The 15,147-nt window shown below is 34.4% G+C and overlaps 1 protein-coding gene across 1 annotated transcript; it reads right to left on the reverse strand.

The window, feature by feature from the left end:
* Positions 1-9,175: 9,175 nt before the first annotated feature.
* On the reverse strand, positions 9,176-11,018 carry LOC125211257 (vestitone reductase-like). Its single transcript, XM_048110986.1, has 4 exons — positions 10,746-11,018; positions 10,017-10,538; positions 9,534-9,729; positions 9,176-9,452 (listed from the first exon to the last, which is right to left on the reverse strand). The coding sequence occupies exons 1-4, from the start codon at positions 10,894-10,896 to the stop codon at positions 9,311-9,313; spliced, it is 1,011 nt and encodes a 336-aa protein (XP_047966943.1). The 5' UTR covers positions 10,897-11,018; the 3' UTR covers positions 9,176-9,310.
* Positions 11,019-15,147: the final 4,129 nt, after the last annotated feature.

Here is a 15,147-nt window from a genome sequence, read left to right on the forward strand (position 1 = left end):
AATCATCTTATGTTTATCGGGTCTCAACCCAACGGGTTCGTATCGGATTTGTGTGGGTTATCATGTCATCCAAAAAAAAGTCTTCGGTTAATGATAAGGGGTGAGCAAAAAAACCGAAAACCGAATATCCGAACCGAACCAAATCGAAATTTTAAAATTCGGTTCGATTTTTCCGGATTATGGTTCGGTTTTAAAAATTTTAAAATTTTGATTTTTCGGTTCGGTTCAGTTCGGGCAAAAAAAAACCGAAAAACCGAATTATATTTTAAATATAATATTATATATATTTATTCTATTAATTTAATATTATATATATATATAATATGTATTATTTATATTTTATTAATTTTATATTATATAATTATATTCTATTAGTATATATAAAATAAAAATTATATATATATATATATATATATATATATATATATAATGTTCGGTTCGGTTTGGATTTTGAACCAAATTCCATTATTCGATTTTCGTTCGATTTGGACAAAAAATCGAACCGAAACCCGAATGCTCACCCCTATTAATGATAGTAAATTACTATAAAATATAGTTTGGCGCGACATGATAAAGACTAAAACATCATATTATACGATTATAACATGATATTACACGATAAAATAAGATATTATAAAATTAAAATAATTTTTCTTGAATCAAAATAATAAAATTATAGTAATATTAACTCTAAATAATTAAAATAATTATTTTTTAAAATAAAATAAAATTATAATATTTTAATAATTAATTAAAATTAAAGTACGATATATTTTAATTAATAAAAGCAAACTAAAATTAAAGTTTTATTTTTTAATAAATAAAATAATTTTTTTTTCTTAACAGATAGCCCAAACCCAACCCGACCTAACCCGTTATCTTCGGATTTTTATTGGGTCGACCCTATAAGGACCTAAATCCTAAACATGCGTGTTCGTGTCAGGTTAACTTTGTGTGAACTCGTGTCGAATTATCGTGTCAGATCAAAAATTGTCAGCACTACTTTTCTTACTTATTTATCAAACCATCCACTGCATCTCAGCAAATAATGGTTTTACAAAATAGGCATAATTGCATGCCAATTACTCCCTCCGTTCCACAAAAATTTATGCACTCTTTATTTTAATCTGTCCCACAAAAATATGGACATTTTCATTTATGGAAAGGTATCATAACCCATTATCCATATACATCAATTTATTTACAACTTATACAACTATGCTCCACCATTACAACTCATTAAACACTAATAAGGGCATGTTCAAGTTCCCATAAATGTTAGAAAAATGGAGTTAATTGTTGCCGTTATATGATGTTCAGGTTTCAATATTAAATTCTGAAGGCCCGAGGTATAAATGAAGGCCCGCACTTTTAGGCTGTGTAATAGGCTTAATTCAATTCATAGCCTTTTGGTGGTTTTTAAATCCGCTTGGAAGAATGTGTCAAGAAATAGAGTTCAAATTATTAATTTACCCCTGCAAATTAAGTTCTTCATCCCAAATGACATCAAGTCATTGTATATTGTATGGGGTTATTATGGTCAGACAACACACATGTATTTCGATTAAAAAATTCACCCACTCCATATCTTAATTTATTTTTGAAAAAATGAACATCCTAAATCTTCTGCATATGTCATCCTTCAACAGTGAAAAATCTGGATTAGATTTAATTCTCACATACCCATATCAAATAAAATGAACATGCCCTAATAATGTGGGTCTCATTATCAACTAACACTATTTTAACTATCTTCTCTCTTATTATCAATTGTGTATTAATTTCCGTGTTATTTCATATGCATATATTTTTACGGGACAGATGGAGTATATTAAATTAATATTCTAAAAAAAGTGTATTTTTAATTAAAAAAATCACTTACCCATCATTTTTTATCATTTCATGCGCTGCATGCACGACCATAGTAACCTACTTTGGGATCATATTTGCAATTGGCTTGTGGACGTACAAGCCGTCAATCCTAGTACTTGACTGTATTTAGAAAAAAAAAATGTTAAAATCTGTCACAACATTTATACTAAGTACCATATGCTCCATGCAATTCCTCAAAAACCTTAGCTTATCCATTCTTTTTGTATGTAGCTTTGAGTTGTGGTTTAAGACTTTCACAATCTCCTCTAACCTATGTTTTTTCACTAGTTTAGTCAAGTTCTACCACCAAAAGATTTCTTAACATTTCTGGACCAAAAGATTTCTTAACATTTCTGGTGAGTTCCGTAGTTGCACATCCAAACATTATACGGTGCATCATCATTAGGAATTTCATAATATGCGAGATTCATATCCCATTGTTCATGCAATGGGCTTATCTGCGGTGAAATACACCGGAAAAAAAATACTAATCCCTTCGTCCCAATTTAAGAGTCCAGTTTTGTCATTTTCGTCCATCCCAGTTTAAGAGTTTCATTTAGAATTTACCATATTTGGACATAAAATTTAACCTCCTTATTGATAAACTTTACACTCAAATGTCATTACTTTCATAAAATTAAAACAAAACAAAATCCTAAACGTATAAAATGTCAAAAGGGTCTCACTTTCCACTACTCCACTTCAATTATTACACACTCCAATAACCACTACCTCACTTCAATTATTACACACTCCAATAATTTCTTAAAACTCTGCCCTAACTAAATTGCACTCCTAAACTGGGACGAAGAGAGTATAAAATTCAGGATGATAAAAGATTAGGATAATAGATAGTAACATTGTATAATGAGAGAGATGATTATCTATCTGCCTCTCAATTGATTTAGACAACAATATATGATCTCATGTGGGAGGGAAAGAGGTTGACCTCATCGACATTCACAAGGACTCGTATTCTTGAAATGATAATCCAAGGTGTAGTGGATCAACTGTATGAGATCCCACATCTTTTTTCCGTCGAAGCTGGAAATCGTCGACTGTGAGCTTTTTCGGCTGATGGACCATGTCGAATAGAAAACCTTGAACTTTGTTTGGATGACATTGATTAAGGGGGCAAAGATGCTTCTGAAATCAGTCTTGATTCATTCCCACCAATCCGAACAATGACCCTCTCCAGTACATTGGATCAACTTCTTTTCCAACCATTCATTCAAATTGTAGTTGATTCTAAAATACCAGCACAATGGACCAATTTTCGTCGAAGTAGTACATGGTCAAAAAATTGGGACTTAAATGGAATTCCATATGAGCCATTTTTGTCGGTACTTATAACTATATAAATATATAATTGTAGTATAAGACTAGTAATTAAAATTGAAGTGAAAAAACAAAGTCTAATAATGCGCCAACTTATATAACATTTCTGGTGAGTTCTGTAGTTGCACATCCAAACACTATACGATGCATCATCATCAGGAATTTCATAATGTGTCGCTCATCCCAAAAGATAGCGGGATTCATATCTCATTGTGCATGCAATGAGTTTATCTGCGGTGAAATACACCGGCAAAAACAAATATTACTCCCCCCGTCCATGAAATATTGTCCAAGTTTGACTTGGCAAGGGTTTTAAGAAATGTGAAGAAAAATGAGTTGAAAAAGTTAGTGGGATGAGGTTCTCACATTTATATACTCCCTCCGTCCCACTTTAAGAGTCCTGTTTTGCAATTTTCGTCCGTCCCAGTTTAAGTGTTCCATTTAGAATTTACCATATTTGGACATAAAATTTAACCTCATTGTTGGTGAAATATACACTAAAATGTCATTACTTTTATAAAATAAAACAAAAAAAATCCTAAACATACAAAAAGTCAAAAGGGTCCCACTTTCCACTACCTTACTTCAATTATTACACACTCCAACAACTACTACATCACTTCAATTATTACACACTCTAACAATTTCTTAAAACTCGTGCCCTAACTAAATTGCACTCCTAAACTGGGATGGGGGGAGTATTAGTTTTATAATAGAATGTAAGAGTAAAGAGTTAGTGGAAAGTAGATACCATTTACCAAAAATAGTAAAAAGAAGCAAAGTGGACAACTTTTTACGGATGGAACAAAATAGAAAAACTGGACAGCATTTCACGGGCGGGGGGGAGTATAAAATTTAGGATGATAATAGATGGTACATAGTATAATAAGAGATATGATTATTTGTCTTTCAACTGATTTAGACAATAGTATATGATCTCATGTGGGAGGGAAGGAAGAAGGTTGACCTTGACATCGATCTCCACAAGGACCCGTATTCTTGTACTGTTAATCCAAGGTGTAGTGGATCAATTGTATAAGATCCCATATCATTTTTCTGTCGAAATTGGAGATCGTCGACTGTGAACTTTTTTGGCTGATGGACCATATCGAATAGAGAGCCTTGAACTTTATTTGGGTGACACTGATGAAGGGGCAAAGATGCTTCTGAAATCAGTCTTCATTCATTCCCACCAATCCGAACAATGTCCCTTCCCAGTTCATTGGATCAACTTCTTTTCCAAAAGACTAGCACAATAGACCAATTTGCGTCGAAGTAGTACATGATCAAGAAATTGAGACTTAAATGAAATTTCCTATGAGCTGTTTTTGTTGGTACTTATAACTATATAACTATATAAATATATAATTGTAGTAAAAGACTAGTAATTATGAAGTGAAAAAACAAAGTCTAATAATGCAGCAGCTTATATGACTGTCTCGATTGTTAGCTAGATTAATACTACAATTGTCTAAATTTAAATCAGACTTGAACACATTATATTTTGGTATGTGTGCAGTGTGTGTGTATATGCCTTCGGCTTTGGTTAGTATAAAATAGTACTTTCTTTACAGTATAGTACTCCTTTCGTCCCTCTGTAGTAGAGGCATTTATTTTCGGCATGTGATTTAAGAAATTATGTTGAAAGTGAGTTAAGTGAAGGAAGAATAATGTAGGAAATGAAAAGGGTAGAGAAATGAAGAGAGAAAAAAGTAAGAGAGAATAATCTAAGAGAGAAGAAAAGTTAGTCCTTTTTTACCAAAATAAGAAATGATTCATCTATAATAAGACAATAAGAAAAGAATACGACTCAACTACAAAAGAACGGTGGGTGTACATGTATATAACTGAAATTGAAATGGATAATGGTTATTGGCACATTGCATGCCCCATTTGTGTAGTGTGGAAGCCCTTTAGGCACGTCTATTTTACTTAGTTGGGGATTTGTTGGGATAAAAGGTTGCCACTAATTTGCTCTTGACACCAAAAGTAATCCAATAAAATAAAATCGCACGCTTGGAAATGACATCTTTAATTTATTTTTTCTGATTTCAGATATTTTGATTTTTTTACTTTGACTACTTTATTGGATGTAAAAGTGTGTTACATAGAGCAAATGTAAATAGTGTACATTCAGTGTCAAGTTCACATCTTCTACCTATATACACAAAGATATTCTCGTCTTCTTAATCACTTATATTCAATAATAGAAATTGTATTAAAAGTAGTAATATCTTTTAAATCATAAAGTTTAGTTGATCAATCTCATATATTAAATCAGAAAATTTCAATTTTTTACTTAAAATAATATTGTTCCATTAGAATAAAAAATTGAAAAAGGTACATATTTAACCGATATGATCCCATTTAATAAGTAAGTTGGGATATTTATTCTGAGACCGGTAAGAATTTGATACTATAAGTTGACCAAATTTGAAAAGTAAGTTGTCTTTATGTAAAAGAATAAAAGGTCATAAACATAAGTATCTACTTTATACACACTTTCACATAATTAATCTAGAATCGGTCTCCTGTGTGTGCCGCATTTCATGCGGGCCACATGAGAAGCCCGTTTAATAAACTAATACACAATTAATTAAGTTAATGAACTAATTAGGAGTATTTTGTGTACACGCATATAAAAATTTCTCGTCGTATTACTTTTCTTTTGATGCAAGTACATCGAAAAGGAAGGTGAAATTATTGAGAATATGAAATTAGGTTTGATCGAGACAAATTATTCCATCATACTTATCAAGTTCTTTTTATGTTGTTGGATATTTATTATTCAATCCGATATATAATCATGTCCCGATAACTGTCACCGCATAAATAATATCCTATCTTCATTATTAACTTGGAGGAAAATACCGCAAGTTGGGGAAACTTTGTCCTTTTTATCTTGTTGTATTTTGTTTTTTCTAATATATGGGAGGTGAGGTAGACAAGTTGATAAGAGTATAACATATTGGATAGTTTTATGCCTATTGATATTTTATCAAGAAACCTAACAATACTGAGTATGGCGTGCCGCTCTAGAAGTGTCCATTGTTTCACTTTTTTAAAAACCTTTACTGCAAAATTCTACATTAGTCACTAAAAAATATGAACATTTAGTTCGATTAAAAATATAAATATTTAGTTTGATTTGAATTTTAACGCATAATTTAAAATATGAACATTTAGTTCGATTTGAATTTTAATGCATAATTTAAAATAAGATAAAAATTTAAAAATTAATTAGAGTATTATAAGTAGATAATGAGTTCCACCTTAAAGAGATTTTTATTAAAAAATTAGAATATTCATACTTTTCAGTGACAGACTAAAAAGAAAATTGTTCATACTTTTCAGGGACGGAAGGAGTACAAATATTAGTAATATTAGAATATTAAGTTAATTAACATTTATTTTATTAAAAAGCTAACTTTATTAATGACGAATTGGCATAAAATATGAAATTTGGTTAGATTCTAGTATTATGTCTTTTAACTTTAAATATCAGTTGAAAATTATGAATTTTGCGGTGTTTTTGTATAATATAGTATTATTGGTGTTTTTGTATGAATTGGCAAGCATTTAACTTGTTTGCGTACATTTACTTATGATTTTTTTGCCTTTATATCAAATATAATTTCACCAAATTTTTTGTTCATGAGATAGTTGTAAAAATCTAAATTTCACAATTGTTGTTAATTAATTTGTAAAGTTGCGAATATATCAATATTTGACCAAATTTTATAGTTCTTTGGACAATTTGCCATTTTCTAAATTATGCTCGTAGATCATGATTTTTAAATGATTAACCCACATAAATATTTTCTAGTTAAAATTTTTGTATTAAATACTACTATAAAACAATTATAAATCCTAATTGGATTGCTCAGTTCTTAATAATACTACTACTACTACAAAATTAAACTAAATCATAGCCTACTAAAATTTGGATTTTGTCTTGGATTATTGTTTTGTTTACTTGGGCCTTTGGCCATGCAAGTTAGAAAAACATAAGCCTATCAAATGGTTAGATATTAAATACTCCTACCAACTTTACTTTGGGCCTTTGACGATTATCGTTTACATGGGATTTTATTTGAAGTCTTCATCAGATAGCAAATTAACAAACTAGAGAACATCGGATAGTTATATTTTTACACATTATAGAAAAGATAAAATGAAGAAAATAAGTAAGCATCAAGCTTGGGTCATTTGTAATCTCATTACTGAACTACTATTATAAAGTTAGATTGCTGAAGAAAACTAAATTCATCAACAAACTTCAGTCCATTTTTTAATAAAAAGTCTTCTCTCTCTTTTGCATAAGTTCACTTTTATTTTTATTTTTATAGTTGGTTACTGATCCAACTAACCTAAATAATATTAGAAGATGCACGCTTTATATATATCATAGAAATATACGAACAATAGAAAAAGCATATCATTAAGATTACAAAAAATGTTACTAACATATAGTTGACCCATTGCATCAAGGGGAAACCCAATTTCACCCTGTCAATGGAATATTGAGGGTTTTTTCGAAGCATGTGCATGCAAAAATTAAATTTTGCAATCGGGAGAATTATTTTTAATGTTTTGAAAATAAGTTAGACGCGTTTGCATTTCATTTCACATAAAAAAGTCACGTCACTTACAAAACTGCAGTGCACAAGTGGCCATAAAAGCAGATTTAAGCTGAGAGATAATGTGGTTGTAGGTTCAAATCACAATTGCAAGCGTGTTTTCATCTTATGTTTTGTATGATATAAATGTTTTACAAATTATTCCCTCCGTCCCGCTTAGTTTCTCAAATTACTATTTTTCAGAGACGAACTAAAAAGTAAATAGTACTTACTTTTTAGAAATGGAGAAAGTACTACTTAAGTATGTAGGATGCCCAACTAGACCAATTGAAATTAATTTTCAGCCCACAGAGAATTCGATCAATCAAACTTTTATACTACTATTTTCCAAGTAACGAGTGAGCAATGTGTCTTTCTTAAAGACACGAAATTAAAACGCGTATTACCGTTTTTCTTGGAAAAATTATTTTTCTACCAAACATTTCCGATAAAAAAATTTCTACCAAACACAAAATTTTTACTATATTAGTCTACTTTGAGAAAAATTCTATGTTATGCTATCCCAATTTTAATTGTTTTTCTATTCTTTTATTTAATGTGCACTACTACGTAGACGACATTGTTGCGTTTTTGTATTTAATGTGCATTATGTAGATGACATTGCTGTGTTCAAGTAGATCCAAAGTATTTTATTTTGTTCGTTGCTCTGTGTTTTGACAGTTGGCTCGAACTTTGCTTGTCACGTTTAGCGGCCTGAGGAATTTGTTCACAAATACTAGTAGTACTTTCTTGGTCTCATAACAGGAGTCATGTTTTGCATTTTCGGTCGGTCTCACAATAAAAATCTTATTTTATTTTTATTATAAATGGTAAGTTGACCCCATATTCTACCAATTTATTTCACTACATTTTACTCCCACCGTCCCAAAAAAGTTGAGTCGTATTCCTTTTTGGTCCGTCCCAACAAAGTTGAGTCATTTCCTTTTTTAACAAAAGACAAAACATCTAATCACTCTTTTTTAATTCCATCATTTACTTTATTATTTCTTATCTTTCTTACCTTTTTCATCTCTCCTATTTATTTAATATAAATTTTTAACCTCCATATCCGAAAGTTTTATCTAAACTTTTATGGGACGGAGGGAGTATTATAATATAAGTAGGACTCATTTTCTAATAACTCATTCATCCCATTTTTTTTATACATATTTCTTAAAATTCGTGCTATAATCAAATATGACTCCTATTGCGGAACGGGGGAGTAACAAATACTCAGACCACGTGAATGAGATACTTTATAAAATGTTAATGAAATTTTAGTCCTTAATTAGCTAAGTGTGAATAAGAAACTTATTTTATATTTCATCCGATGATGACAATAACAATGCTAAAATTGCATGTGTATAGAATAGTAGTGGGATATTTTGGTACAATATCAATAGTTTAGATTGATTATTAGTACAAACTTAACTTAATTGAACAATTGAGCTTAAAATTAAATTGACAAACATCAATATAAACTACATAAACCCTTTGCGTTTGCATGTTGCAATGGCGTGCTCAAACATTTCTTCCAATCCATTCTCATACTTGAACCCAGTTGCCTCCAGCTTCTTCGTCGACAGACCCGACAATTTCACCGGTGTCAAATCTTTCCACAAACTGCCCCAAAACACATAAATTCATTAATCCCCAATTAATTCGTAATTAAAAAAGAAATAGTTATAGAATTAATTTAATTACTCTGGAGACGGCATCGGATATTCGGGATATTTTGCAGAAAGAAAATCGCAAATCTCTTCAATGGTAAACTCAACCGCCGCCACGATGTATCGCCCCTTCGCCTCCGGATATTCCAGCAGGTGAATATGAGCTCTCGCAACATCGTCCACGTGGACTACGCTCGATTCTTTCAGGTGCGCGTAGAACCCTTTCTCACCTATACATAATTATTCTGATTAGACTGGGTGAATTTTTATTCTAAATATACAATTAAAATACGAATTTGGTATAAAACATTCATTTTTTGAAAAATAGATCCATAACAAATGAAATCTTTGTCAACATTTTCATATGTTATGGACCTGTTTTTCAAAAAGTGAATGTTTTACACTAAATTTATATTTTAGTCATATGTCTAGAACCAAAATTGACTCATGCTCTTATAATTAAATAATCATTTAAGTTTATGAATTTAATTAAACATAGTCTGTAGAATAAAAATACCAAGGAGCAACGCCAAGGAAGCTAAAACGGTATCTGGAAAATTAGGACAAATGAAAGGCCCAGTGATCCACGTGGGCAGCACCGAAACCAGGTCCAAACCGAGCTCCGCCGCGAGATCAATGGCGGCTCTCTCCGTCACCGTCTTCGTCACGATGTACGAGCCACCGAACATCTTCATGCTGCGGATGGCCTCGACGTCGGTCCAGGAGCTCTCGTCGGTGACGCCGCCGCCGCTTTTGAAGGCGGCGGTGGAGATGCTGGAGGTGTAGACCACGCGCTTGACCGTTTTGGTGGCGGCGCAGATGCGCAGGATTCCGCGTAGGGCGGAGGTGACTCGTTTGAGCTTGACCTCCTCGGACTCGTTGTCGGAGAAGTCGAGCGGGTGGGCCATGTGGAAGACGCCGTAGCATCCTTGGACGGCCGGGGCGAAGGACTCCGGCTCGTCCAAGTCCGCGTTGAAGATCTTCAGGCGCTCCGCCGCGCCGGGGAGATTTGTTATGTAGCTAATGTCCCTTTTGCCCTCTAAGACAATAAGTATCACATCAAATATAAAAAAGTTATCTGGACTCAACACCTATTTGGTAGTAGTACAATTTAGTTAAAGATGGCGGCTCTAAGCCATTTTTTTATACTAACATACATTAAATTTATTAGCACATCTTACCTATTAAACGAGTCCTAGTATAATGGATTTTGTAAATTGAGATTGTTAGAATATGAAATTGGAACCTGGAGGGAGCCTGACGGTGGCGTTGACGGAGTAGCCGTCTTGGAGTAGTCTCTTGATAGTCCATGATCCAAGAAAACCAGTTCCACCAGTCACACACACTGTTTTTTGGTTTTCATTCATCATTTTTCTCTCTTTCTCAAAGGGAACCATGGATGTATGTCTGTTTAAAATTTAAATAATGGGGAGGTGAAGGAGCCGTACGTGTCTTTTCCTCTTGGACAAGTGTTCCGGCCGGCTGAAGATTCATGCTTTCGATAAGAGGATATGTTCTGTAGCCACAAATGAAGTGTGTAATAGTAGCCATATATGTTTTCTTAATAAAAACATAAAGTAATATGGATTTTATTTTTTGAGTGTGACATGTGCAGTCACGAATATATGAAATGCATGATCATGACCCATTTGTTTTGACTTTGGATAGATTTGGAGAAAAATAGTACTACTACGAATAAATTTTTAAATTGATAGTAATTAGGAGTACTATAGTTAACACTTTACACGGCCGTGTTTAAAATAGAATCAACCGTACGCTTGTGCCGGCAAAATTGGCACTGTCCGATCCGGCCTATATATGAATCTCTTTAATTGCAATTTATTTTTTCTACTAAAAATTCAAAATTAAAACAAGTAAAATATGCTAAGGCCATCCGCATCCCTCTTTCTTATCCGTCTCTTAACCGTCTCATCTCTTCATTATTCATGGGTTTCATTGTACTTTTCAACTCATCTCTTAACTTAGAGACAGCACCTGCATCCCTCCATCTCTTAATCATCTCTTAATTATTCATTCAATTTCATTTTTTATTTTTATTTCCAACAAATTCAATTAATAAAAATACACTTCATTAAATAAAATAAAATTACAATTTAAATACCTAAAAAAATAAAAAAGACATAATTTAAAAAACTAAAAATTACAAATTGCACACTTAAGTTCAAATAAAAAAAATGGAGGCAAAGAAGCAGAAGAAGGAGTTCTCTAGTGACGATCATCTAACGGTTGCCAAATTTTGCCCAATTGTGCTCCATTAAATCCTCCTGGAGTTGGGCGTGGGCGGTAGAATCATGTGTCCTTGCCCGATTAGACAACCGCTCTTGCAAAGACGGATGCACTCCCGTTCAAGGCGGACTACTTGCGGTTGAGCTTCCCGGGGTTTCAGGGTCGAACCAATTTCCCGCCTCAGGTCCTTCGTCGGCGACAATCATGTTGTGCAAGATTATGCACGTATACATGATGTCGACCATATTCTCCATAAACCACCTGTCGAGCCGGGGCTTTGATAATGTTGAATCGAGCTTGGAGAACCCCGAACGCTCTCTCCACATCCTTCCGAGCAGCCTCTTGCTTCTGCGCAAAAAGAGATCGCTTTTCGTTCGCAGGCCCGTTGAACGTCTTCGCGAAGGTTGGCCACTTCGGATAGATACCGTCGGCTAGATAGTACCCCATTTTATACCGGCGATTGTTAGCGATGAAGTTGATGGTCGGCGCTTTACCATTCAGAACTTCGGCGAAGAGGTCGGAATTGTTGAGCACGTTGACGTCGTTGTTCGAGCCGGGGACCCTAAAATACGCATGTCAAATCGATAGCCGATAGTCGGCGACGGCCTCGAGTATAACGGTGGGGTGGGTGCCTTTGTGGCCGCTCGTGTATGACCCCCTCAACGCCACAGGGCAATTCTTCCATTGCCAATGCATGCAATCGACACTCTTGAGCATCCCGGGGAATCCGTGCACTTGTTCGTGAAGTTGGAGCAGAAACTGACAATCTGCGGTGGTTGGCTTCTTCATAAATTCGTCGGTGAAGGCTGCCCGGACACCTTTGCAGAAGTTCAACAAACAAAGTCTCTCGTGGATTCTCCGACGTGCAGGTATTCGTCGAACGAATCCGCCGTTTGTCCAAGAGCAAGCCGACGGATCGCCGCAAAGACATTTCTGGAGTGTCGTGTGGCTAGGACGGCCAACAGCGTCGAACCATTCTCTGAAGTACTATTCCCGTCCCGCCAATGTATTCGCGATATGCAAAAATAGCGCGCGTGACATACGGAAACGGCGACGGAAGTAGATATCTCCCCATACCGGGTTCGGACTGAAGTAATCACGTTCCAACCTTGCGGCGGCTTCCTCCCGGTTACGATGGATGTAAGTCCCTGTTGGGGATAATCGCAGCGGAAAATGCAAAACAAATAAATCCACATAAGAATCTATTTAGGTGATTATGTGGGTCGATTCAATTTCATGCTTGAACATGTAGAGACATATAATTGCGCAATTAATCACATAATTTAATTTAAATTATGTTGTTGAATACTTACAACAATGATTCTCCAAAGAATCGAAGTGGCTTGCTACTTCTCCACGTGTAGATCTTGAAGCTTGATTGTGAATGCAAGACCAAAGATCTTCTAACCTATGACCCTTAACTCTATAGATCTAAATTCCTTGTGGGAGGAATCTCTTAGAAATTATAAGAATCTTGAAGGAGAAGACAAGAAAGCCAAGTGTGGAGGCTAGGGTTTGTGATAACATATGTCTCATCTCCTTACATTCTTATTTATAGAGTTTATGATGGGCTAGGTTAGGGATCTATGGGGCTTGGATTGGGCCTCCCCAATTGGACCTTCTTTACTAATTAAATTATAACTCATAATTTAATATAAGGCCAATGGAATATTTCTTGTGCCACTATAGAAGAAATATTGACCGCCCATCCAATCCGTGATTACAAGCAATCCGGGTTAACCTCTTTAATATATTATTTCCCGTGTCTAAGACTTTCTATATCCATTAATTAATTTGTAGTCTGCTATAGACTTTAAATTAATTAATATCTTTTTATTTCCAAGAGTTTGTCTAGTACGAGATGTATATTAAAAATATACTTTTCCTTTTCTATTTATTCTTGGATTAAATCCAAACCGGCCGGGTTTCCGAATAATAGAACTTCTCTCGAACACCTCTTGGGGATATAGTCAAACCGCGCAGGCACACGATTCAATGTAATAATAAAACTGACACCATACTAGTTATTAATTACTACTACCCAAGATATCAGGAATATTGGGTTACGAAAAACCCGCACCTATTGATAAGTCAAAGCAGCGTATGATTAAATAACGTGTGTCCTATATTATTACAAAGATTAGGAAATATTAAATCTCCAAGACATCGTCTTACAATAGATAGCAACAAAGACGTGTCTATACTTTAGAATTTAGATCCATTCAATGCTATACCACACCAGTGTCACTAGTCATTCTCAAGGTAAAGACGACTTTTCGGATGGACACTGCAACCTTTCACGATAGGTAGCCAAAGCCTATCTAGGTTGTGAAAAAGTTTTACTTCTACAAGGTACCGGTTGGGCCACCTACTGTGATGACCTGTTCCACGACCCAACCTTCAATGTAGAAGACTTAGACTGATTTTACTTTCCGGCGTTTTAATTATATAATTTAATATATAATTAAATACGGTCAATACCCATTAAAGTAAAATACACAGTGTGAAGAAAACATTTATTATTCTCATTAAATGAAGAGTGTTTACAATATACAAGCAATTTATCAAATTCAAAAACTCGAAAAATGCTTTCTAGTATATATGTTCCAACAAGTCCGGCGTCGCCTTTGAGGAGGCGCGGCGGCTTCCTCCTCCCTATGTCGATCTACTTCTAGCGATTCTTCCATTATTCGACGCATTTGCTCAAATGGATCCATAATGGATTAAATTTGGGAGAAGAAAAAAATAAAGGAATGATTTTATAGAAGTGATTGGAGAGGAAAGAAAGAGAGATGAGAGAATAGATGTGTGTTCGTGTGCAAAATGGAGAATGGAGAAGAGTATTTATAGAATTTAAAAAAAAACAAAAATTGAACAGTCATATTACCGTTTTTTTTTTAAAAAAAAAATTTGAAAAATTGATTTTTTTTTTTAAAAAAAAATGAATTATGACGTCATAATTCCGACGCCCACTCGCGGGTCGGCGAGTGGGCGTCACGCCAGCCGCCCGCGCGCGCCACGTGGCGCCGGACGCGTCACACGTCGAGACAGCTCGTCTCATCGGGACGGGACGGATCCCGCATCGCTGTCTCGATGTCGTCTCGTCTCATCGAGACGAGATCGAGACCGCATGCGGATGCCCTAAGTGTGGTCACCTGACGGAGTAATGAAAAACATATTCGCAATTTTATGCATTATAATTGCAGTGAACAATTGTTTAGTATATTAATTATTAGCTCAGTTCTAGAATCTAGAATCCGTATGGTCAATTTTTGTCCATTTTTCCAAATTATTTTTCACTATACCTGAATATAGGAATGTAGTAATTGAGCAACGTTAATGCATAGCATTGATGGATCATACCGAGAGTCCGAGACAACAGAATGAGAACTGCAGCCAAC

The sequence above is a fragment of the Salvia hispanica genome, chromosome 3 (assembly GCF_023119035.1).
Source record: "Salvia hispanica cultivar TCC Black 2014 chromosome 3, UniMelb_Shisp_WGS_1.0, whole genome shotgun sequence".
Classification (NCBI taxonomy): Eukaryota; Viridiplantae; Streptophyta; class Magnoliopsida; order Lamiales; family Lamiaceae; genus Salvia; species Salvia hispanica.